This window comes from Haliaeetus albicilla, chromosome 18 (genome assembly GCF_947461875.1).
Source record: "Haliaeetus albicilla chromosome 18, bHalAlb1.1, whole genome shotgun sequence".
Lineage (NCBI taxonomy): Eukaryota > Metazoa > Chordata > Aves > Accipitriformes > Accipitridae > Haliaeetus > Haliaeetus albicilla.
In genome coordinates, this window is record NC_091500.1 from 7,064,926 (window position 1) to 7,091,612 (window position 26,687).

Sequence of the window (26,687 nt, forward strand, 5' to 3'; positions counted from 1 at the left end):
AGACTTTCACTCAAGGTAAAATCTGCACTTTATAACCCAGGATGTAATTTACAATCCTGTCATTAAGCTCTGTTAATCCTATTATTATGAAGATAAATAATTACCCATAGCGAAGAAAGGGATTCCCAACAGAGTAGAATTATATTTTCCATCAGTAATGAAAAATATCCCTGCCGCAGTGACACTGGAAATACAGATAGTGAGTACTCCCAAGAGTCCCAGGAAAGGTTTGCTACGCAGACAGTCCTTCATGGAGCTCGAGAGGGTAGCAGTCAGGAGAATCAGCATCAGGCTCACCAAAATTTTGCCCCTGGCCAAGAGACTGGTCTGGTGGAAGTCCTTCCAGAGGCTAAAGGACGCTAGTGAGTAGAGCTGCAGATCTTGGTGATCCAGCTGCATCTTGTGCATCAGTTTACAGAATTCACTCTCCCACTTCTCCCCAATGAGGTCCTGGGTGACAGAGCCATACGTTTGGAGGTAGTAAGTGATTTGGATGGCTCTGGCTGATTTGACTCTCTGGTCCTTGCTGTTTGGCACTTCCATGACCCCTCCGAGCTGGTGGCCAATAAAACTGTTCCTTCCATCCTGGGAGAGAAAGTAAAAAAGATGAGCATGTGGTTATCCTGCGTAAGATGTGATACAGTGATACCGTTTGGCTCTACCTTCCTTTCACAGACATGCCGAGAGCTCCACTCAAAGGCCACTGCAGTCAACAGGAGTCGTGCCGTTCACTTCAGTGGGCTTTGGGACGCATCCCTGTTCCCTGCCGCGACTCCGTTTCTTACTCATTTTAGGCTCATTTGCAATTCTGTGCTGCAGTTCAGGGACTGCTCTGATACTCATTGCGGTCCCAGATGTTCGGGGACTGAAACGTAGCATGCAAGCTCCTCACCCCGTGGGAGAGGATCGCTTTCCCACGTTTTAACTCCGACAGACAACAAATCTCCAGTTACTGAGGTATGAAAGTTTGAGATGAAGATCAATTTCTGGAAGATTTGTGATTTCCTGACACTTTGGAAATGCTTTTAAAAAGTTGTAAATGTACAGAAAATGAGGCCTGGTTCCTCAGTATACAGATGTAAATGTAGACGGATCCACAAAGTTTAATAGCTACTCTGGCTCCAGAAAAATATAATTAAAATCAGACTTCTTGAATTGTTTATTTGAGATTTCATGGATTTCTATCAGCGGCACAGAGAAAAGAATCTACCCTACACCTCAATTTAGCCAGGATTTGGTGGCTTTGTATTTCAAGAATATGAACCTTACTCTGTTCTCACTTATTTCAGTATATGCTAGGACATAAAGTACTCCGTGACAATCAGTAAAGGACACATCACGTGCACTCAGGATCAGCTCCTGCCTATTTACAAGACCGGATCATTTTTTTTGGTAGAGTTATCTGGTCACATTTAGATGATTTTTTTTCTTTTTTGTAAGAAAGGTCCTGTGAGGAAGGTCCTTGCTTTTAAGCCTCTGGTTATTCTAGTTCTCTAGATTAACAGTGATGTGCGCCTTTCAAGACAGGGGAAGCTTGCGTGGATTTAGAAGATCAAACGCAGTTGCAAACTGAGGAAGAAGACTCAGTAGATATTGGATAAAAATGTCCTACCACAAGTAATCTCTTTGATCAAAAAACTCTAAACCCAGGGATTAATGTCTGTTGCACACCAAATAACAAGATTTTGTGCTTTTTTCCCTGTAAATGGAATTATAAGTTTTCAGATTTCTTTCCTCTTGTATTTAATAAAAACATAAAATTGTCAAACCAGTCAATGTACAAACCATCCTGCAGCAGCGAGTTCACATGAGATAATACTTTTTGCCTAGATGGGCTATGGGAATGAGCTGACTGACAGCTTGAATTTGGGAGATGCTCTGCTCTACACACGCACATGGAAGCAGTCATCTGCAAAAGGCCAGAAGCATTTGGGGGAGACACATTTAACATCTATTACATCCAACATTAGCCATTTCTAGAAACACCTGTGCTGCACGCAGGTCATTATCTGAAATCGCCAGACCTGCTCGTCGTAATGATTCCCATCCTAAGGAAAAACCAATGAAGCAAGGTACCAGGCTTTATGAAACATAGATGTCTTCCGGCATGTCTGCTCATAGAGCAAATAAATATCAGAAATTGAGAGACAGTGTTGAAAATATTTTATATACTCACCTTGTCCTGTCTCTGGTACGTAAAGGAGGTAATCCTCCCACTGAGGAATTTTTGCCTATGCCTGCTTTCATGGCAGGAGCTCACACTGTTTTCAGCATTTGCCTGCCACAGCCCAGGGAATGTGACAAAGTGCTTTTCAGAAGTTCATTTTTTCCCTATTCCCAGTTGTTATTTCCCACAGAAATAACGGCTTCTGGCGAGGTATCCTGGCACGAGCTGACATAAGAGGTGATTTGCAGTCTAATGCCAGTTTCTCAAATCACCTGAAGCCTCATTGCAAATGTCAAATAAGCAGAGACAGCTAGCACAGAGGGGCAGCTGGTCCTGTTTGGACTCCAAAAAATCCTCTTCTCTGGCATTTTATGTTAGAATCCTGTTTTGATTCATTATTTCTATTTTTTTTTTCTAAAGAGGGGTCACACCTAACACTCACACACCCACAAAAGGTACATTTCCAAGCTGGTAATTAAGGTTTGAGCAATGCAGTCCCTGCTCACATCAGACACAACTTCACAGTTAAAAATCCCCTTTGGCACTGCTTTGAAATTTTAGGGAGAAATGTCATATTTCCTCAGTATATATGCAGTGTTGACATTCAAATGTTTTCAGCCACTGCAGGATACTTTAGCAGCACAGCTCCAAACTCAGACAATGGACTGTAATTCAGGTTTCATTGATTCACTATGCAGCACGCACGGCAAGGTTACGGGAAACTTTGCGATGACCATCTGCCTTCCGCTGCGAAAGGTGCACTGAACGACAGCAACATTTCAAAAGAAGCAACAGAGCAGGCACAAATAAATCATGTTCTGCTGTATCTTCCACGAAACAGAAGATAACAGCTATTTGTTACACTGATGTACAATAGGGCACCCAGCTCATATGTCAGCAAAATAGAGAGTGAGCTTTCAGATGGAATCCAGGAAATCACAGATGCTGAATTGCTTTGAGGTCATTTTGTCCGTCCCTTTCCTTCCAAAGGCAGATTGCTTCCTATCTATGCAAGGGGTTTTCATTTGCTGCTTTTATAGCATGCAAACACGAACCTGCCACCATGGCATTTGGGAAAACGGGACCCTTTTCTAATACAGCTCATATGCTGTCTTTGCCAAATGCTCTAAGAGAGATAAAGGTCCTGTTGTGCTAGGCAGGGCTGTCATTGCAATGGTTACAATCTCAGCAAGGAAGACAGAAGAAAATGGGGAACAGCATCATCTCTCATCCCATTTTACAGATGGAGACTGAAGTGTTGGAAAATGAAGACCCAGTGCTGCCAACGTGACCTTCAGCATTTCCCAGAGGCCTCCAAGCCAGGGACCTAACTACCTCTTGGTGTCTCACTGGCACTTCAGAGGAGTTATTCACCATCCCAAGTTCTCTGTTGTCCTCCAGGACCACGCTGGTGAAAGAAGGAGACATGAACGGCTAAGCTCCTGGGCTAAGCCTAAGTTCTGGGAAAGAAAATGAGGCCACAGTGCTTGTATAAATGAGGCCTGAAGACCAGGCAGGTTTTGAACAAGATCCCTCATTCCACCTAGTTCCTCAATGAAAAAAAGCACTTTCTGTTGTCAGCAAGTCCTTCCTGGTATATGCCTACATGATGCTATTTTTAATTTCATAACAACAGTTGCATGTTTCAGACTACAGCTCTCTTACACATTTTACCTACATATGTTGCTACTCTCTAATCTTATATACAGAAAAGCAAACTCAAAAAATAGAGTAATAATAATTCTTATTGATTGTACACCATTTTATACCCGTGTATCTCCAGAGGATCTACAACACAAGATGATAACTGTCTTTAGCAAGGTCACTAGCATGGCTGGAGCCTGAATTTCAGATTCCCAGGTATCCCAGTCCCAAATTCTATGTGCCTTTCTCTCTTTTTTTTTTAATGTCTAACAAAAACTTCACAGTGTCTGTTCTCCCAAAGGACAAAAAGGGCCATCGTCCATTCGGATTGCAGCTAATTCTCTCCAGATCTTTAAAAATGGCATGAAACACAGATCACTTGCTGGGGCATGTAATATGTGATCTTAAACAGGAGCCAAGCAAAAATCTTTGCTTTGATGGATACGAGTAAATTGTTTTTTTTGTGTACTCCCTTCTCTTTTTCTAGATGGCCCAAAGCCATTTGGTAAATTCAGATTGTAAAAGGGAGGAGGATGAGAACTAAGGACTCTCAGAGGACTGACAGTTGCTAGACGTGGACAGCATCATCCTCCTTTTCCCCCAGCATGATGGACTTTGCCGCCTGTGTATATGCAGACCTGGTCTTGCACATTGTTGAAAATCCAAACTCCTTGTCCGTTCAGCAGTAAAAATCACTAATGGTGAATGGATGGATGCAGAATAAACCCCTACCATATTTCAGGCTAGAAACTTCTCTGTAAAGGATGCTTGGACCTTTAATATCCTAAAAAGATGTGTAAATGGCATGGGGATGTTTGGCTTGCTCCAGAGCTGAGCGCAGGACCTCTCAGGTTAAACAAAACCAGCTGCTCCTACTGAGCTAAATATCTTTTGCTGGTGTTAACGGAGGCACAGATCCTCTCTGCGTGCAGCCCAGAGAGATACTAGCGATTCTCCCTTACTACTAAATTACCTGGGACCTTTTTTGTTTCCTTAATAATGTCAGTGCAGCTGCTGCAGCCCCAAGTCCCATCCCCAGGTTTCCGTGTGGTCACCAGCCCTGGGCAGGTTGCCTTCTGCTCCCTGCTTTGACCGGCACCAGCCTAGCAGTTTTCCTGCCCTCAGAGCTGCGTGGGTGCTCTCGCACACCCATCAGGCTGCTTGTTGTACTTGTCCCTGTGCAGCTATTCTCACCAATGGAGAGAGAGTCCGGGACAAGCGAGCCCCGAGGGCAACGCATTTGAGGGAAAACTGCACCTCGGCTGGCTGGGAACAGGGACACAGCAATGGCCGTGTGGTCTGTTCACTCAGCAAAAATAAAATGTATGAAAGCGGCCATGAGAAGCTGTCCAGGAAGTAGTGCTCTAGGTCTCTGCTGCAATAAAGAGCAACTTGGTTATTTCCAGCTATCTGACGATGATGAGGTTCAGCTCACCAGCTAGTCAAGCAAATTTGTTTTGTAGTCACTGGGAAGAGTCAGGCACATCCAAAGGATGATCCACCCCATCCTAGGGTACAGGTCAAAACCAGACTTGCCTTCTGCAGCTGCCTGTCTGTCTCCATTTACAGCAGAGGCACAAGATTACTTAAGACTTGATCCTAGCTTTTATCAGGCTAAAAAGCTAGGAGATATTAACCCACCTTCAGTGACAGCTGCAAACACAAAACTAGCTGACCTGCCTTGTCATTCCTGGCTCACACGGGCCCCTTCACAGGCATGTCCTGCAGGTCAGCAAACATACAGACCTTGAGCCACCTCCCGGGGAAATCAAGGATTACTACTGTGATTTTTTAAGTGCAGGAGGTGTGTACCCAGAACACTGAGAAGGCAACCAGAACCATCTGGCACCTCTTTCTGATGAGTCTGGGCTCATGCTAAAGCCCAGACCCTTACTGGTTTGGGTTTCACGTTTTAGATCAGATAATTTGAAGAGACTAGAGCAGGAGAAAAATATTTCAAGACACTTATATACTCTAGGATCAATAACAGGGAATAAGAGAAGTATTCTTAACACAGATCTATTCCTTCCAAGTAAATCAAATTATGGAGGAATTCATAAGGGTGCAATAGCAAAGTGTGATTGCTATTAGAGAACTCTTCTCTGTGGAGGAGCTTCTGGTGCTGGACGTGCTGTATTTCTGAGCGGTCCTCCCCACTTTGTTCCTTCTGTATCACCCTGTCAGGTTTTCAGCTGTCAAGAGAGGGAAAGGCCAGAGGGAAAGCAGAAAAGGCTTTCTCCTCCACCTACGGCTTCCCCTGCACATCCCTCAGGAATAAAAATACAAGATAAGCCCTCTCACTCCCAGACTGGCTCCATTTGACACCAAACCTTCCCTCCTAGACTGTATTTCACTTTTACATTCTTCTTAAGCCTCCTGTATTCTTTGTCCTACTGTCAAGTTCTTCATCATTCAAGTAACTCCTTCACTCCCAAGGTCAGACTCCTGTTTGGTCCAGCTCAGGTCCCATTCCAGTTCTTTTGGGAAAAAAAGGGATGGATTTACTGCCCAGTTCACTCCCAGCCCAACTTTGGCCCTGGTTTTCCTAAACTGAGCCCATGCAATCAAGGACATAGTGGTGTCCTTGAAGCTGCTAAGGTAATACCCATGTTGGCTGTGATTACACACAGTGTAATTATTACACAGTGCTTTGGCACTGACAGTTCAGGCAGCGGCAGGTGAATCGGTGGCTGCACCCCAGACCTGTGAGACGGATCCATTTGTGAAGGGTGCGGATGGCTTTGGGTGCCCAGTGGCCTAGGGACTGGTGAGATGGCAGGATAGGAAGCCCTGCAAGGGGGTGGCTCAGCACAACTTGGTGTTGGTGACACCAGTTCTCTTTCTACAGGAGATTCATGTCAGCAGGACCTCTCAAGTTATTGTTAAGCCTGGGTGTGTAAATCTACCAGGTCAGATCTTAAAATACCGCTGTCCTCTTGTTTCCAGCAAGCACAGAGCCACAGCTCCCTCCCTGCTTTATATTGTCCTTTGATTTTCTGCTCTGTCCTGTCCAGGATCAAAAGCCCTCCAGGCAGTCACCTTGGGCTCAGCCCCTCTGCTTTTCACAGCCTGTTCCTGCCAGTGGAGCTTCCCTGGTGTCACGGAGCAAAAAGTCAGGTTGCATCCTGGCACTGCGGCCCCTAAATCCCCCAGGATGAAGGATGACTGCAAAAAGCATCACTGCACACCAGCACCGAATTTTCCCTGCCCATCCACGAATGGGTTCTTGTCCGAGGGGTGGCAGTGGACAGACAAACCAAGTGGGTTGTATGCTTTGTGGGGGGATTTGTGTAGCAAGAAAGTTGTCAGTGATGCAAAAGAAGCAGAGTTGGTAGTGGTTGTGAAATAAAAGTGGGACTACGGAGCTGGGTGCCCTAAAGAGTGTGGAGGTATGAAAAAGGAAGCCAGGAGAGGGAAAATACAGGGTGAGGGGTAACAAAAGCAGCAGTTCTCATTGCACCCGGACCACCTGGGAAGAGGGCAGGAGAAGGCAGGCGGGAGCGAAGCAGCTTTGACACCCTCCTGCAAACAGCAGAGCTGCGTCTCCCGTGCCCTGTGCCACCGTGCCGGTGGCAGCAGGCGAGCACAGCCCTGCTCTGCAGTCCCTGCTTCGGCGCTCCCTGCCTTCCCATCCACCTCCAGCCTCCCTCCTTCCCACTTTCCCGCAGGACCCCGGGCTACACTACACGATAGCACCGAGCGGAGCGGCAATAACGCGGGGCTGGGTTTAGCTACCCTAAACTGACGTCCCCCTCAACAGAAAAGAGGAAATTTCAAGTATAGGTAGCACATATGTTTTTTTTCTTCCTGCTGATGTCTACGTGCTCCAGGACGTCTGGTTCACAAGCCCTGTGCTGCCTTAGACCTGTGCGCAGGGACCCACACAGCGTGGGAGGTTTCAAAGCCCGTCCCCAGCTCGGAGGGTCTCCCCAGTGGCCAGTAACAGGTCGACACGCAAAGGGTGAGCAGTGGGGGAAGAGGGAGAGGGTTGTATGAGGAACTCCATCTCTGTCTCTGGTCTGGAAAGGAGCAGGGACTTGGGGTTTGGGTCAGTGGTTTCCTCTCACCCTGCACGGGACCACGTCCTGATTACTGGAGATTTTTGAACGGAGCCTGCACTGTTTGCAGGCAAGCTCCAGATCATGATGAGCTGATTTAGCTAACCAGAGCTTCGCACCGAGGTGCGGGAATTTCCTCAGAAAATGTTTTTCTACCCCAGGACCTCCATGCTTCACACCACCAAGCAGGACAGCATTCATGTTTTTCATATATTCAAATCCTGCTTTATGACAGACTTTTGCAAGGAGGTGCCACATGGCTTTAGGAGGGGAAATCCAAGCTCCTGCATTGCATGGTACAGTTGTGGCCCTCCACCTGTGCAAACTGGGACAACATCTAGGCCTTTGCCAGGTGTTAAGTCGTGAAGAATACCCAGCTCCAATTAAAAAAATGCTGTGCCTCTCTCCGTGGTCTTGTGCACAGCTACTGTTCATCCCAAAGGATTTTGTTTGTGCCAAGGAAAAACGTAGGAATGAATCACTAAGGAGAGAGCAGTCCTCAAGGGAGATGCACAAAACACTAATATTTGGATATATACAGTTAAACACTTACACTCATGTATGCAGGCACGTGTATGAAGAACACATTTACCATCTCTTGTATTTGTCAGACTCTAAGAATCTGTAGCACGAGTACTTTATATTAGTGAATTCTCCATATTAATTCTGATTTCATCCATAGCTCAAACTCAATGTTAAAAAATGTTCAAAGGAAAGGAAGAAAATTACAAAGAGCATAGAAAGACAAGAAATGCATTTTCAGTGCAGGCCAGTGGTCCGTCTAGCCCAATTTTCAGTCTCTGTGCATTTCTAAAGCACAACACACCATGACAGTGTCTTCCATAACATGGCTGGAAGACACCTTTGGGAGTCTCATAGTTATTGTGGATTTTCCAGCTCTTCAACAAACAGAAAAGTGAAATGAGCTGCTGGGAAGGGGGAGAAATAATGCAACTGTTTATTTTTTAACCAAGAAATCCTTCTCCCAAATGCAGGGATTTGAATGAAATTGGCAACAAAAAGTGAGCGAGATTAATGAACTAAAGATATCTTGTGCCTCAGTGAAATCCAGGAGAGTTTTGTTATCTGAAGGGGGTCATTGCTTCCTCCAAATGGGACAAAACAGCACAATATTCCACCAGAATACTTTCTGTCTCTTGTGAAGGTCTAATCTTAAAGCTTTCTTGAAGTCTATGGAATTATAGGCTAAACAAGAACCCGATCACTAAAGTAAAAAAAAAAAAAAGACAGCAGAAAACACTAAAAATCAAGAAAACCTCCTTTCTTGTCATCTTTCCTTATCAACAAAAGCAAGAAGGCACAAAAATGTTTGCAAAATTTCACCACGCACTTCATATGCCCAAGCTGAAGGGTTTTGGGGGGATAAGAATGGGATCCAACAATAGTCCCTAAAAGATCCTAAAAAGGGGTCACATGTTTTCACTGCTAGGTTTGTAGGTCCTCTTGCTTTGCATGCACCCCACTGTGTACCTTTTCTAATTGTTTTTCCTACACCGCTTGAAGTCCAATACACACAAGAAATAGGAAGAAAACCTGCCAGGAAGCAAAAGGAATTGGATTTGCCTGGTTTTATTACTCCATCTAAAGGAAATATTAAAAAATAAACAGCAGAGAATAAAAAGTGAAGAGTAAAGCAGATCCACGGGAATCATTTAAGCTCTTACAATCTGAAGTTTCAATAATGACACAGAAAAGGGTGCTTTTTTCTTTTTAAATTATGTTTTATGTTGGCAAACATCTCTTTAATTTTCTCTTGTCTCTGCTCTTCATGTTTTCTCTGGGGACCAGCAGCCAAAGTACTGAAACACTGTGATAATGTTTTATCAAAGGCAAGAAGAAAAGAAATAACTGAGAATCAGACAAAGCCAAGTGTGATGTGGCAAGATTTTGGGGCTAGCGTGGTTTTGAGGTTAACTTCCAGCTAAGCAGTTTGCAGGCTTAACTAAGCCCAGCCTTCGAAAGCAAGGTGCTGCTCTGCTCTTACCCAAGTCCTATCAGGAGCTTCCACTCACGCAGTGCTCAATAAGATATAACAAAGCACTGCGCAAAGCAGATACAGTTAAGGACACTTAACACTTCCAGCTGAAAATTCCTCCTTTTTAAGAGATAATTAACCAGTTTTCTCTCTCTTTTTTTTTTTTAATCTCAAATTTGGCATTGTGAAGCAATTTCTCTACCCTGAAGCATCCTTCCCTTCCCTCCAGCACGCACTGGTTTTTAATGAGTTTGGACATTTGTTAGCTGGAGAGAGCCAAAAAAATGTCTAATTTCAGATGTTTTTCCTTTTTTTTTTCATAATGTTGGACCAGAATCTGGAAAGGGGGAGTGGGAATGAAGCATTTAAGTAGGCCTGTATTTATGCATTAAAATATAACTGAAGCTGGGGTTCTGGAGCTGCATATGAGATAGCTGACTCCCACCCAAGGTACTTTTGAATTCAGTATGTTCAAAGAGATTTTTCACCCCCACTTATGAACATCAGCAGGTAGATTTTATATTTGTAATATCTGTCTCAAGATCACCTTGTAACGTGTGCCCTTCATGATAAAATCTTATGTTCTTAGTAGCTCATAGAGATTAAGATGCTGTCATGTGTGATTCTCTAACATGTTTTCTTTAATTCTTATTCCAGTCAAAAAAAGTAAAGCTCATGTCATTATCTCCACTTTGGTCTTCTCATTGCCTCCCATCACTGGAGAGCTCTCCCACTGGAAGTTTGCTGACATTACGAGGGCCAGCTTCTCTTTATTTTTTTCACCATACTCTGTGAGAGAGGGTGTCTCGTGCTGTCTCAGACAGCACAGAGCACATTTGCAATGAGAAACAAGTGTTAAACAACAGTGTGCGACAACCTGAAAATTTTGCATCAGCCCAAAACCTTCATCTAGAGATTGCGGGACCTGCTACCAACTGCTGCCGATCAAGCTCCACGTGCTGGGAGCAATTCATCTTGATGCAGCCCTTGTGCTGCGGACGCCCGGGAGGACCCACACAAGGTACAGCAGATGCTGAGGTCTTGGTCCAGACCATAATCCCTGGTCACCAGTGAGGTTCTGGAATGGCCCAGGACCCCGCTGTGCTAGGTGCCACGCAAACGCACAACTGGAGAATCTGCCCATGCTCCAAAGATCTTCCCATCGGATGCTGGAGTTTCTTTAGTCGCTGTATTTCACAGCATGAACTGGTGATGCCGGCAAAGGAGAAGTCCTTTCCCTCCCCTTTCTGAGCCTGCACCTCCTCCCTGCCAAGCTCGGGAGCAGCAGTTCATGTGGCATGTAGTAAAATGGATTGGAGAAATAATCCAGGTTTATGCAAACTCAACGGGAAGGAAAAAGAAAAAAAAAAAAAAAGAAAGAAAGATTTAATTCCTTCCTTGCTGCCAGCTGGCAGAGGATTTCTTTAATTCCTGTGCTCAAACCCCATAGTCCGGTGGTGGTGTCAGCTATGCAACACCTGAATAGCTTCATCCTCAAGGTGGCTGTATTTCACAGCTGAGTATTTGTCCTTTCGTGCGAGTACGCAGTAGCTATTAACTTCAAGCAGAGTTTCTGATTTGGATGTGCCTCTTCAGCCAGAACAAGACTCAAAACATGAAAAGTCAGAATTTGGGCTCTGCCATCCTGAGTCAAGCTGCCTACCCAAACCTGCCAGGTTAGAAATGCCAGGACTACCAGGCTGCCTGCCCAAGGAGAAGAGAAAAACGGGGCATCTCCAGAAGGCAAGCTTGATCTTAAATGGACTGAATCTCATTCTTAGGATTTGTAGTTCTCCTAATGCCTACAATGTCCCAAACTCTATTTTAAGTACCTTCATTACATGCTTTAAGTTAGGGTATATGTGTACCTAGATTTGTATGTTAATGTAGTGCTATTGTTAAGAATGAGTTCAACATACCAAGTAAGATGAGTATTTAGTTACTGTGTATAAGCACTTCTGAAGAAATGTAGTATATTCATTGTAATTAATAATAATAATAATAATAATAATAACTGCAACAACCACCTTTTCAACTTATCTGAGATGTTTCCCTGCAAGACATCAAAACTTTTTTTCCCCCAAAAATACATTTTACAGTTACTTTAATATAACATGTGTTTAAAAAAAAAAGGCTTTTCAAAGTCCCTTGGAGTGCAAAGTGATTTTTCAATTTACATTAGTATAATCTATTTGGAAAGGTTTTGATTCTGGCAGAACAGGAAGGATTGGACTTTTAATTTAAAAAAAAAGTGCTGCAGATGGTGGGACCTTGTGGTATCTAGCCACTTTTGGATTTCAAACAAATAAATATTTAGGGAAAAATTCTGATAAAATAAGCCAGAGTAATCAGATGGTAAAGCACTTCCACATGACAGAACCTCAGCATTTGTCTTCTGCGTACTCTGCAAAATCTCAGTCTCCCTGCTGCAATAAAATGCCAATATCTAGCAATCTATTTTGCAGGAGGATGGCATTTAATTCTGGTTCCTTCAGTGGAAGTTAATTCCTTATTCAGATTAATGTATTTTAGTTCTTTTGCAACTGTCTAATAATAATTCCCAAAAAGAGTGTTTCAAAACCCTGTCAGAGATTTGGTGTGAGACAAAGCTGCAACGGACTTGAGAGGAAGCCTTGATTTTCCCCATTAAATTATTCTGGGAAGTTTTTTCTCATTTCGGTACAAATGCAGATTATTCCCTAGGTCATTCGGAAACGCTTCACCTGACATAAGTCTTTTCTATAAAGATCCTCAAATTTAGCATATTCCCACGCTTATGGAACTTTCATGGAACTTTTTTGTTTGTGTGGTTTCAAATAAATGTATGGTGGGATTCAGCTCACCTAATTTTAACCATATGAAGGGTAAATGCATAATATGAACACTCTTTCTCTGGTCCATGATGCCTCTGAAGGGTGAGTTCATCCCCTCCTAATGTAGTTGTTTAGAAAAAGTTAAATGCATTGCTTCTGGAGGTTCACCCTTCTCTCCTCTGATTGCACACTGGGCCCAGTTTAGATTAGATGCTGAACATAAAAGGGCTGAAATTAGAAGAAATATATCCCGTCTTTGGGATGAACATTCCGATCGTGACTCTCTGTATGAGCTTCCACAAACTGCTACACCATGGACCCTCAGTGGCAGGGCAGGGTCACAGCCTAACTCTGCAGACCAGACCAGGGACCATCTGCTGCAGCAAATGCCCTGACGTTGTGGACGTTTGTCAAGAAGAGGAGTAGAAGTGGCCTGATTCCACAATCCATTTCACAAACGTCACCAACCTGTTCCTAGAGACTTGGTCTGCAATCACACTCACGCTGGATGGAAACCAGTAGAAATGATCCTGCTGAATATTTTGTAACTATGCTGTTCAACTCAGTTTTAAGACTGTCTGCTACGAGAATTTTTCCCTGGCACAACCAGAATATAATTAATGAATGACAAAATTCAACAGGGACAAAATGGAGCCAATTTGTGACATTAGGGCTATGAAAATATTTGAATTTGAAGTGCTGAGAAACAATCAGATGATGCACAACATGGCAAAAAAAATTCGAGGCTGGCCTATCCCAAATCCGCACAGTAGGCACAAAACTCCGGAAGAAGACCGATTTCATTCTAGAAAGATAGCAAAAGAACTAAGGCAAAGCAACAGTCTATCAAGGCTTTACTGATCATTTAACAGATCATCTACAGCCTCCAAAGCACCATTCAAACTCAACATACGGAGCTGTCTTTGTCCTGCAGAACTTGATCTGCAAGAAGGTGAAGGATGAAGGACAACACCGAGTAGTGAAATGTCCATACTTGCAAAGCAGAGTCAGAGTCAGAAGTAAAACTAAGTGCCCTTTCTGTGGGGGTTGTAAAATCCCAACTTTAACATCAACTTTGTCTTTGCCCTTGGTCATATCATTTAAGCACTGCATCTTCAATTCGAAGTTTGCAAAACTCAGCTAACAGGAATCCGTTCCAAGGGAGAACCCTAGATTGCCCTTTGGGGACCAGAATGCAACCAAAACTCTCCAGAAAATTGTTTTATTTTCTGTTCGGGTTTCTAACTGCTCTGGTTCTGTCTGTGTAAATTCTCTGACTCAGCTGCTGTTGACATGTCCTTGTTTAATATTATCTGTGAATTTCATTCCTGTGCAATTCAATTCCACTTCCCGATAATTAATAGAGATGTTAGATGAGACCAGGCCTAACACAAATTCTCCAGATACCCTGCAAGATACCTTCCATAAACTTGTTACATTATCATTTATCATGATTCTTCTTCGTTTACAATCTTTCAGCCAGTTTCCAACCCACATGACTGATTTCCCATCCAAGCCAATTTGAATTAATTTTTCTATTAGGATTTCCCCATAATCCTGCACAGGCCGGGGAATGGGCTAGACTGACCTTATAAACTTTTTACATCTTTGACCTCTTGATGTTACACGGAAGAGGCATGAGATTGCTCATAAAACTCCAACAGCTCTGTGAATTTCTCCAGCGGCACCACAGCACTCCTTTATGATGGGAAAATCAATGTAAGGGAGAGAAGGATCTGAGTTGCAGCAGAATATGAATTCTTGAATACATGGTTCTGCACCAAAATCACCATCCCACAGCCCAAACTGCTCCTTCAGAAAACAGCATCTGAAATGTTGTCCTTTCTGTCCACTGTATCCTCATCGAAGAGGCTGTAGTTCAGCTCAGAGACCCAGTTCAAATGGTTTAGGGGTGCACTTGAATTTCTTTGAGTTTCATTCTGGGCTATTCTCTATCCTGGTTACCTTTTATTAAGCTGCTCCAAAGTAAGTGGAAAAATGTCCTGTTCTGCTTTATTTTTCCTTGTCATTTTTGCTACTTCTAAGAGTAATTGGGTTTTCCACAAGAAAAGTATCAGACTCATTCCTAAAGGAGCTTTGTTCAGATCTGTTAAGTAGTGACAAATGACCTGTTTTAACCTTCCTTTTGAGGTAAATATTCTCATGAAAAGACCACTGAACATATGCAATGACAGTATTTGGCATTTATGTAACACAAATTGCCCTTCAAGGATGTCCTCTTCTTTCTCCCACCTCCAAAATCTTACACTAGATGCAAGAAGCTGGTAAACATTGTAAGCATACTAGCTTTATTCTTTTAGGAGAACAAAATACTTTTTCTTTAAAAATAATTTCTTCTCAAAAACAAAACATCAAATACTTTATGAAAGCAGGGGAGCTTTTAAGCTTGTCAAGCTTGTGAAATTTATTTTGGGCTATATACCTAAAGCCTAATACTTGTGCTAATCTTGAAGCCTGGGGAAAAAAAGAATTGGAGAGACATTTGTAAATATTCAGAAATGTTCATGTTTCTTTGCTGGTGTCCCAACTTTCTATGCAATTTATAATGATAAATCTGTTGTGCATCAACTGGGTGGTCAGTGTTTTTTATGTGCAGATGGAAAAATCCCTTCTGGACAGGAACATTAATGTTAGTTAAGAAAGAAACACCACTGGTAGAGCATTTATTACCACACCTTCCAGCCAATCCTGAAGAGAAGCAGGTTTGTCATCTGGATCCAAAAGTTTATGTGGTGTAATATCTTTTGGAAGATGTTTTGGACTTATCTGTATATAAATCTTCACTCAGTTGGACAGGAGTTAAGAACATGAGCAAACTGAAGTGTGGATTTTAAGGAGAAAAATGCACATGAATATTTCCACGTTGCATCTGCTCAGCACTGAATTTGTTAATGTATTTTGTTAATGAATCAAAATCTACTCTAAGAAACCATCCTGGAAAATGGTTAGGAAAAGGGTGATTTATGGTTAAGTCACAGGTCCCATCAAACAAGAGATTGCATTGCATAATGAAGTACTGCTAACAGCATCTTTCTTCTTAATGAACTGCAAACTGTTTTGCAAACTGTTTTGCAAACTGTTTTACAAACTAAACCTGCTCGGAAAACTGGAAGTGAGGATCAGTCGGCCCATCAATACAGTGCCTTGGTCTCCAGAGAAAAATGGCATTAACAAGAGCCAGAGCACCCTCTTAGGGGATACACTCATGTCCACAGGGAGTGGGCTGTGTCCTCAGCCATGCAGGGATCCTGCCAGGCAGCGCTGGTGGGGTCACTTCGTTTCTCTGCGATTTTCAAACCAGAGCGACTTCTCCTTCCCCAAAGTCTGAACATGGGAAAATATTTCCTTTTAAAGTACCATATTTTTTTTTCTCCTTTATTTTCTAATCTAAAGTATAATGTGAGAGCAAAATATTTTGGAAAGAATTTTGAAAGAATACTTTGAAAGAACCATTTCAACACAAAAAAATGGAAGTGTTTTGTTTGGGAGCATGTCAAAATGAAACTATGGGAATGTGCCCTTCTCTTCTTTACCTCCAAGACATAATTAAGGGCAAGGTAGACATTGTTTCACAGATGCTTTTGATTTCAAGACTACTGTAACTTCTGATAGAAAAAAAATCAGCTGAAATTTTATGGGCAGGCCCTATATGCAGCACAGGTAACGTGTGATTTAGCACAAGGAATGCATGATTTAGCACAGGTAAAACATGATTTAGGACAGAAGCAGCAAAATGCTCCATGACCACTTCTGAATCGTAGCACCCTTTACGAAGCTGTTGACACATGTGCAAAACCAGACCATGTGAGTGGTAAGAATAACACCTCCCTGTCAGACTGACAACACTTGTGTAACCCTGGTGGAAACAGTTATGCAAGGTGTAAGAAAAGCAAGACCCTGTCTTACACAAGGGCAACTTTTCTGTCTTGCTTAGGTACCTAACTGGGGCACAAGATTTGGGTGCCCACTGAACCGGTCCTATAGGTGATGTTTATGTTCCCTATATATTGCAAAAGGATACACATTAGGTGTTTGGGCTTCCCTGTGGAGGTATTCAATGGAATTTCCAGGGTTTCCCACCGACTGCACAAGAAAACTAATTATGGCAGACTGGCCCATTAGGAGCTTGACCTTTAATCTCGATTTGCATACTCTAGGTAGGTGGGCTGCATTAAACTTAAAGTCTTTGCAATGTGCATTACCTTCAACAGCAAGGGACAGGCAGGCAGGACTGCCCTTTGCCTTCTCAGATGCCCTCAGAGCAGACAAGCGGGCTTTAGGGCTTGTGCAATTGCAAATTTTCAAAGAATAATTATTCTGGGAGACGCCGAAACATTTGCCATCATATGTACTCAGGAAACATTATACACCTGTGGTGCTGACTGACTTTTTCCATCTTAGTTATAGCCCATTATCAGACCAAAACCTTTCTGCAATATTAGCCAGGTAGTGACATGCTGGTCTCACAACCTGCGATCCCCCCAGCAGCTCCCTGGCCGTGGTACCAGTTTGCTAGTGAAAGGGGACTGGAGGAGGGTATGTTTGGTGCCAAAACACAAAACCAGGGAGAAAAGCTGATCCGGCCGACTCAGAGCTGTGGGAGGGCTGTCCGACATCTCACAGAGCTGCTGCTGGGCATGCAGAACTGGCATCGTGCAGGAATTACCCACCAACGTGTGAGCGGGGTTAAGGAGAAAAAAAAGCTTCAGCAAAATTTTAGTGCCATACCAGAGCTGCCCACCAGCAAATTGTTTCCAGTTTGCCCTTGAGCTGGTTCCACGGTAATTCTTTTCAGCTGGAAATCGTCCCACTGCCACCAGATCACACTTGCTAGCGTCATCAAAGATCTCCAAGCACTTCACCCAAAGCTCCTGCTCCTAAATGGCCTGACCAGCGTAAAAGTGAGGGTAATTCACACACAGTGAATCCAGGGCTAGGACAATGACATGTGCCACTGCATGTGATCATCTCTGCAATGCTCAGGAGCTCTGTCACTGATCTCCCTCTTTGTAGGATGCTTCACAGCCCCACTACCAAGAAGTTCCATTGCTATCTATTCTCCACATCAGCATCTTGCGCCTTGGTAGGTAGGAAAACAGAGAACAGGACTAATATAGTAAGCAACAGAGGTACAAAAGACTACAGCTTGCCCTTTCTGCCTCCCGTTGTCTTCCCCTCTCTTTTCCATCACACAGAGAACCTGCTTTCCTATGTTGTTGAAGACTTCGTTTCATCTATATTTAAAGCTGCTTTTCAGCTCAAGTCCCAGCCATGCACAGCATGTCTCACTGTTTGCACTAGAAGCGTGCAATGGATGTGGGGTCTGCATAAATTAAAATTTTTCTGTAGAAATGCAAGATCTTTATTTTAATAAATCAATTCACTCCTCTTGGAAAAACAGTCAGCAGGTTTTTTCACCATGATTTCTGTAATAACAACTGTGCAGAGCTCTGCATAGGGGTCTTTTATCTCTTAATGGCTGGAAAGGTTTTGTTCTTAGATTATTATTTTCAAAATGTCTAGCACAACCTTATCTACATCATTGTTTACTGACTAAGACAGACCTGTATGTAATATACATACCTACATATACATAAAGGTCATTAAATAATTTAAGAATTTTTCTCAACAGATTTATTAATCTAATTTTCACCTTGCAAAGTTCCTCCCACTTCTCCCACAGAACATATATTTAATAAGTTAATGTTAGTTTAAGGACCTCCTCTCCTCTCCTCTCCTCTCCTCTCCTCTCCTCTCCTCTCCTCTCCTCTCCTCAAAAGCATCTTTCTCTGGCTGGGAAGATCCCACATCTTCTTTACTAAGGCTTGTCAATTGTATTCTCTCACCTTGCTAGCATGGCAGTATCTGAATTTGTTTTAATTCTTATTACAGATAGCAAGAATACCCATCTGCTGTAAATCCAGAGGGAGAAGTTCAGACCCCTCCAACAGCTCACACAGTCCCTACAGTAAGGGGCTCCAAAGACATTTTGGAAAGGCATAGGGATGGCTGAGATTAGAAGATGTTATGTCAGCATAGAAACACTGCCAAGCATTAACTGAATATTTAGTAAAGGAAATAATAACCTTTTTTTCCTGTCCACAGCAGAGTAGCTATTGTAGGAAGATGGCAAAGTGCTACTGGACTTTCTACCTTTGGCAAGTGGTTGACATCTATCCCAGATCCGCAGCCATGAGCAGTCGTTACTGACTGAAGGTGCTTGCAATTGCACCTTCCTTTTCTCTCTACCCAGACAACCTTCCAATTGCTTCTTTATTATTATTCACATCATGGCAAGGTCTCCAGAAGGCCTGGCACTGCATAAAAGGCCATGTGCCCCAGCACGTGCTGACAGAACTAAAAAGTGGACTAGCTGGGAGGGAAAGGCAGGAAGCAGCTGGACAAGGTCGTCTGAGAGGTCAACAGAGAATATTTTCTTTGCTGTCTTCCACATGGTCACTGCTCTCAGCTGCTAGCTGGGAATGAGTGAGCCCCACACCCAAGGAACCTGCTGTCTACAGCCCTGGTGGGGTGAAGGTGGAATTTACCCCAGGGACTGGTACGGAAAGTTAAGTTCATAACTGAAGAATGGCAATGCAAAAAGAGAACCCTAAACCCCATCCTTACTTTGATAGGTTTCTGCTGTCTTTCTGCTGTTTGTTTATGTTGGGATAGCTTGTCCTCGTACAGGGTAACCTGGTTTCGTGTCCCTGGTGCAGTCAGGGCTCAGTTTGTCCTGCTTTTTAGGCAAGCGGGTTGTCTTAACACTTGGTCTATCAGAGCTAAGAAGGAGACCTTTCCTAATGCACTAAGTGGAGGAAGGAGTGGAGAATTTTCCTAAAACATGCAAGGAAACACTTCATTTCTTGCCCACACGGAGCAGGCAGGCTGTCTGATCATGTCCTCAGGAGCTGATAGCTGCAGGGACATCTCCCAGCAAGAGCACAGCTGACACGGCACAGACACCAGCTCCACCGGTCCCTCCAGGCGAGGAGGGTGAGGAGCCCTTCCTAGTCCTGCCGGACAGTACGGAAACACAGCTGGAAAAGCAAGGGGCTCTTTTTTTTTTTTTTTCCTCCAAATAAGTTTCCTAACCTGTGAGCCAGAAGAGGCAACTTGCCTTCAGACATTTTCCACTTGCTTTCATGCTACTGAGTAGCTACTCTGAGCTCAGCCTGCCCAATCCTGTCTTGATCCAAGAAGCTGAGATGAAAACTATCTGCAGCCTCCAGCCTTCCTCTCCTGATCTTCTCCCTGTTCATGTTTCGTTACTTTGCTTTGACTTAGCAGCTTTTCCCAGCCACAGAGCACTTCACAGGATCCTGAGCCGTAGGCTTGGATTGGGACGGGTGGTATCACAAATGGGTACAGAACCACACTGCCTCCAAGGAAGCATATGGTCCTAGGAGTCAGAGTAAACTTATACTTGGACCAACTTTATTGGAGGAATAATCAGTTTGTGGATATTATCGATACACATAAGCCTACTCCGATGTAAGTGGGCTCTGGTTTTATATCCTCTCTGTCCCATGGAGGTGGCCGGTGCCTAGGGGTCATCTAAGGAGGGGTTAATCTTAGAGCAGTGGGAAAGACTCCATGAACATAAATGGAGCAAGAGTCATTTAAAAGTCCAGCTGTTAGTGTAAGAAAAATTGAGAATCTGGGCAGCTGCAAATCTGCAGTTACAGGTTTCAAGATGCTACGTGAATGCAAGTAACTTTTCTACTTAAACAATAAAGGATTCAATATCCAGTTGATGTGTTTATCACAAATGTGGTAATGGAGATGTCTGCTTTATTGGCTGCTGTTTAGCCTAGTGTTCATAAATGGCTGATACTTAATTAATTGGAGGTGGTATTACAAAACCCAATCTGCTTACAAAGGCTGCTTTTAACCAGCAGTTGTCATATTCATTCTGATCTCAGAGAGAGATAAGTTCTAAGTTATTATCTTTTCTCAGACAAACTAGCAAATAAACATGAAAAGAAACAGTAAAGATGAAATACCTGAAAAAATGCTTTCATGCCTTTTTTTTTCCTCTGGGTAAGGACTGTGTTCAGAAATAATTTTCATTCTTTGTAGTGATTTTTGTTTTTTCTTTTTTCCTGATAAGGACAGCAAATTTGCTAGGATTATTGGCAAATCAGGGTCAAAACACAATCTCCTTCCTCATATCTGGTAGTATACAAGAAGTAATCCCCAGGTGATCAATAATTCTGTCTATACCAATAAATATAATGTGCCTCAGACCATACTCTGGCCCTGGGGGCAGGGGTACAACATATCCAAGCAGATACACATGGTTATCCCCAGAACGGAGTAAATACACTAACAAGGAACGGACCCTTTCCCATGTTACCTCCCAAGTCATGTCCAAGCACTGTCCTGGAAGTCTTAATTGACAAAAATTATGCCGGGATTTGTCAAAACTTGTGATTTAACAATTTAATGACTGATGGTCAGTGCTCAGTGTAGACTTGTCCAGTCCATGTGGCTAGGGCACAATCCAGACCCCAAGCACAGGAACGTTGTTGTTTCGTCCCGGGCTGGGGAAAGCATGAGAAATCTTGCTCCAGGACGTATCTGACAAGTCTTCATCAAGACTTTATACATGCAGCTTTGTTTTCCTGCTCCGCCACGGTCTATCTGCATGACCTTGGGCAAGTCACTCTTCTGGCTGGGCTGCAGACTGCAGCGTAGCGTAGCAATAACGGTGAACAGGCTAGACAGTGTCCCCAAGCAATGGGAGCAGGCGTTTTCCTACAGCCTGATTCACCTGGCCTTTCAGAAGAGTAAACTAGCCTACAATGAGCCCTGTGTTGCCAGAGTGGATTTTAATCCCATCTCAGGCATTTGAAACCACACTGCAGTCTGCACTCTGGATGTAAGTGCCATCTCTCTGCTCTTTATCTGGCGAGTGGAGAGACCAAGACTTCCCAGCTTAGAGGGGCAGTGAAGATAGATGTATTCAAGCCTATAAGCTCTTCCAACACTACAGCAAGTAACGATTAAACAATCATTACCCTTCACAGCCAGATTTTCTTAGGAAAAGCCAAGCAGTTTCATTAGATTTTGCAGCCCAGTAGCAGCTGTTTCAAAACCGGAGCAGTTTGCTGAAACCTGCTCGTACGGCTCCCACAAAGCTCCCGTGAAAGACCTGGCAAGAGCTCACCCACAGCCAGCCTTCAGCCAGCCTCACCTGAGAGAATCAGACCAATTTGGCCTCCAGCAGGAGACGAGAAGAGGGACAAAGTGAGTGGTGCTCACAAGGCTTGAGGGAAAAAAACTACAAGATGATTTTGCAGCTCCCAGATGGAGCAGGAGAGGGGTTGGAACAGCTCAACGTTGTCATTGTGGTTTCCAAACCAGTACAGGCTGACACTTGACCCATGTCAGCTGCACACTAGACACATCTGGGACACCTTCACAGTTTGTAAACCTACTGTATTGTTCTTAGAAGAATTTTATTCAATCTGTGGCCATTACTCAAAGAACAAGACAGAGCAAAATCTACCAGTATTAACCAAGCAGCATGTCCTTTGAGAAACTGAGGCAACCTAGAAGATCCTGGCGGGTCCTTATGGTGCAGGGAAGTTTAGCTGAGAAAGCTCCCAAGGACATGGACTGGTGAGTGTGGTGAACACTGGTCCATACTGAATAAGGCAGGCAGATTTGGCCCTCTCGTTTACATTCCCATGAGGTCTAGTCACAACCACTCCTTCATGTCACGACTCAAGTAAAAAGAAATCAAAAACCTCATAGCTACAGCCATAGGGGTTGTTTCCCATTGCTGAACATCCAGAGGCTGATCTCCCCTAGTGGGTGCAGCATCTGAGATGTTTCTGGTTAAACACATCTAGAGATCCCAAAACAAGCAGCACAGTCCTGCGTTTCTACAGCCTTTGCTCAGAGGTGCAGAGAGAAGGAGGTCAGTAAATAGCCTCAGAGCCTGGACTAAACCAAGATTTTGGCCGTGGCTTGAAGGAGAGCAAGAGACATTTGCCCACAGCTTCCTAACCCTTGGTAGACGGGACAACAGAGATGACAGAGATGACCTAGTGAATTAATCTATACAAAGTAGTAATTTATTCCCAGAAGAGACGGGAGGAGGTGAGTCTCTGAGGATACACCACAGCTGAAGGGCAGTCCGGGTTCGGGGCTGACCACGGTCCCACAACAGAGTCCTTATCATACCAGAAAAAGAAAAATTGTGGCAAAGTGTGTTTCTCTGTCTTAGTAACACCAGGGACTCTGCCTGTCTGCAGAAATGGGTTGTAATTGTTAGCTTTTCTCGAAGGTGCAGTCACAGATTTTGGTGGCTTTACCTCCCTTCACGGAGAAGTGGGTAGAAGGCTGCCTGCTCTGTCCAACTTTAAACCTAGATGCTTAAGGGCATTTATTCCTTCATCTAGAAGATGATACACAACAGCTACTTGGGGGACTGGAGGTGCCGGGCTGGTATTTGGCAGTGCTCAGAGTCAGACATCAACGCTTTGGGAAAACCTTTCTCTGTGTGAATTATCTACTGATCACTTTTATTCCAATAAATCACGAATCCAGACCACATTATTTTTTCCTTTGCTTTTATCTTTAAAAAAAGGAGGAGATGTAGGCACTGTCCTAGTAAAAAACTACATTGTAAGTGACCCCATCCTAGTTTTGCCAAGCTCAGTTAGGGTTTCTCTACACAAGAAAATTAATCTGGATTGTGGGAGTAGAATGACTATTTCTGTATAAAGCTGGTTTATAATGATGTTAGTCTAGATTATCAGTGTTCTCCACAGAACTAACTTAATCTTGACTTTAAAAATAAACCAAATGGAAGGAAAGCACTTTAATTCTGCAATAGCAGGATTGTCTTCCCAGCAAACTGAAAGATAAAATTTGTTCAGGGATATTTAGTCCAGAACAATTTGTGTTTCTGAGCACTCCTTGCACTCAGGACTTTCCAGCAGCAGCAAGGACACCTTTTTGTTTCCACACTCTCAACTCAAAACAGCCACAACTCTGCACAAAGCAATTACTGTGACATCCAGAGCGACGGGACCAAATCCCAGCTGTCCCACCCGGCCCTTTTACTGAAGCAAAAAGACCAATAAAATCAATCTATGTCTCTGCTTCAGTTTTTGGGGCAGGGACTAGCTTTACTTTTTTCCTGGTAAATGAACAGTAAGAAACAAATGATAACTTCAGGATCTGGCCGGTGCTCATAAGAGCACTACCCCCCTCATCCCTGAGGAGCTCTTTGAAAAAAGGGGGACAGGTAACCCCAAGAGCCTCTCTGGTTTACAAGAAGGACCGTATCCTCTTCCCTATGACCTGAGCCATGAGTAACTAGTGTGCTAGGGAGTTTGTTACACTCTGTTAGATAAATCCTGCCTCTGGCGCAATGTCTGGGGGAGCATGCAGATACACAGTAATTCACAGAAACTTCTTTCGGCAGCCACCTGCAAACTTTGCACCTTATTTGCTCACGGCAGGTTAGTCCTGGTGAACTGGATTGCTCCAGATGAAAGGGAAAGCAGGTGGGTGCTTGTGTGCCAGGGAAATATTCCTGAGATCATTTGTGCCGAACTGTTTATTCTTTTAATTGGAAGGACTGAAACTTCTTTCACCTTTTACCTTGTTTCGCCTTTGCTGGAAGCCTCTAGCTGATGGGATCCGTCCCAAAACTCCAGCCCATCCATCAGCGGCAGAGTTAATTATTTTCACACCGAGAGAAAAAAAATTCCACCTCCCATCCCCTTCTTTGCATGCAGGTAAAGAAAAAGAAGGCAGGACACCTGAAATCGCTTCTGGCCCAAACCTCCTGCTGCTCCTACGGCACTCGCAGGGGCAGGGAGATAGAGGAGCTCACTGTGCATTTGAGGAAAGCCTTTTCTGGCCATATTAAAGATAAATTATCCCACCATGGCAGTGGGGGGGGGGAAGGTGATAGTGACCCCCCACACACACTCTCACACACCCCCCCCCCGACCTCCTGCCCCTTTTCCCCGAAGTATTAACCCTTCAAGGCAATGCAAGGTCTCCTGGTCCCGAGGCTGTTCTCCAGTCCCTGCTTCTCCTGGTTAGCGTACGGTCCCCCCACCCTCCCTCCTCGTACAGAACAATAGCAAGGCACCGGTTTCAGCTGCTTCGCGAGGAAAGCCCAGCTCACACACATTTAGATAGAGAGAGATAGATATGATTATATTTCTCTTTGCTGCTTAGGACAAGAAATGAAGTGCTGCCTCTTTAATTGGCAAAAGCATGCAGTAAGAGCATACCTTTAATTTAGTGTTGGGATAGCTCACTTGCACCCTGGCTGTTGTCTTATTGGAGAGGGCAGCCTGCCTCAGATCCTCTAGCACTGAAATAATATCATCCAGCACGCATTTCTTATCCTGATTTCTCAACACACACAGATGGGAAAAAGTATAATTATAGCCTTTGTAGTTCACCTTCATTTCCAGCACGGCTCGGTGGATCTGCAGGATCACATCAGCCTGATGCAAAATATTGCCTCCGGGTTTGGAGAGGAGAATCACCCTGCCATACCTCCCCGGGGTGTGCAAGTCCGAATACAGCTGGCTTTTGGATTGATCGAGGGAGAAAAGGCTGCTGGCTAAGCTCCTCTCGATCTTGGCCAGGCTGTGGCTGGGGGCTACCAGGCTCTCCAGGTCAGTGTCAGGCTGGAAGCGGTTGAGCAGGCTGAAGCCGAAGATGATGGTCAGGACTGCGGGCACAGTGAGGAAAAACACCGGATGCCTGCTCACGAATAAGCCCAGCTTGTAGAAAAACGACTGGAGCCCTCTGTGTATCACCTGCCGCAGCATCCTCCACCAGATCCAGCCTGCAGATGCTCCTGGCCGTCTTAGAAAGCACATGTGACATGTGTAGCTCCTTACCCCTTCCTGTCAGTTCCCCTTTCTCGCTCCCTCTCTCTCTACTACTCCTTTAAAAGACTGCAGCAAGTTGCAGCAAGACAGCCAAATATTGATCAATGGGGGGTGTGTGTGTGTGCGCGCGTGTGTGTGTGTCGCGGGTGGAAGGGACCGGGCAGAGGAGGGAGGGAGGGGGGGTCCTTGCCTTTTTTTTTTTCCCTCTTTTTTTTCTCTTTTTTTCTCTTTTTTTTCTCTTTTTTTTCCTCTTTTTTTTTTTCCCCTCTCTCCTCCCTCCCCCCCAGCCAACTAGCATCCCCCCCCCCCCTTTTTCCCCGCCCGGGTTGCCCCCCTTTCACCGGCGAGGCTCAGGCGTCGCACCGGGAGCTCTGCCGGCTCTGCAGTGCCCGCTCCGCGCCCGCGGCCGCTCCGCGCAGCCCCGCGGTGCGCACCGCTTCTCCGCCCCCCCCCCCCTTTTTCCCCGGTTCCCCCCTCTACAAAGCACCACTGCTGGCTTTTCTCCTCCCCTCCCCTGGGGAATTTGCCGGGGGTGGGAGGATGATGCTGCATTTTAAGGTCCCCCGACCCCCCCCGTGTCCCTCCCTCGCCGCCCCCCCCCTCGCCCTGCCCGGCCACCCCTGCTCCCCTCCGGCTGCCGGAGGAGGGAGAGCTTTGCCCGGAGACTTTGCAAAACCGCTTTCCCCACGGCAGAAGCAGCCGAGCTTCGTTCTCCGTCCCCCAGTCCCACGGCTGCTGCATCCCCCCCCCCCCTTCCACGCCGCACCCAGCCGCCCCGTGGTCCCTGGGACACCCACCCACCCACCCACCCACAGCTCCCAGCCCAAAGTGCCACCTCTCTCTTTTCCCCCATTTGCAGCCCGAGGTCACCCAGGCAGAGCTGCCCCGTACTCCCACGGGTGGGGAGAGTGACTCCGGGACGAGGTCTGGGGCAAGGGGAGGAAGGGGCAGTGAGCTGCTCCCTTCTGCTGCCCGACAGCCCCGTACCTTCTCCCCCCCCCCAAAAAAAATCCCCAGCCAGCATCTCCCCGAGCAGTGACCCAAGAGAGGTAGGACGGGGCTCCTGACACCCTCCAGCTGAGAAAGAGGTTTTTCCGAGCAAAGACATCA

The 26,687-nt window shown here is 44.8% G+C and overlaps 1 protein-coding gene across 2 annotated transcripts in view; it reads right to left on the reverse strand.

The window, feature by feature from the left end:
• Positions 1–26,059, reverse strand: part of PTCHD4 (patched domain containing 4) — a 94,016-nt gene extending 67,957 nt beyond the window's left edge. Inside the window, exons 1-2 of one of the 2 annotated variants that reach the window (XM_069805657.1) lie at positions 25,140–26,059; positions 105–585 (exon numbers count right to left, since the gene is read on the reverse strand). In XM_069805657.1, coding sequence (XP_069661758.1) covers positions 105–585; positions 25,140–25,565 — 907 coding nt within the window. In that variant the 5' untranslated portion in view covers positions 25,566–26,059. Of the gene's footprint in view, positions 1–104; positions 586–24,965 lie in introns of both variants that reach the window. The other variant, XM_069805656.1, reaches the window with a different exon arrangement.
• Between the last annotated feature and the right edge of the window lie 628 nt (positions 26,060–26,687).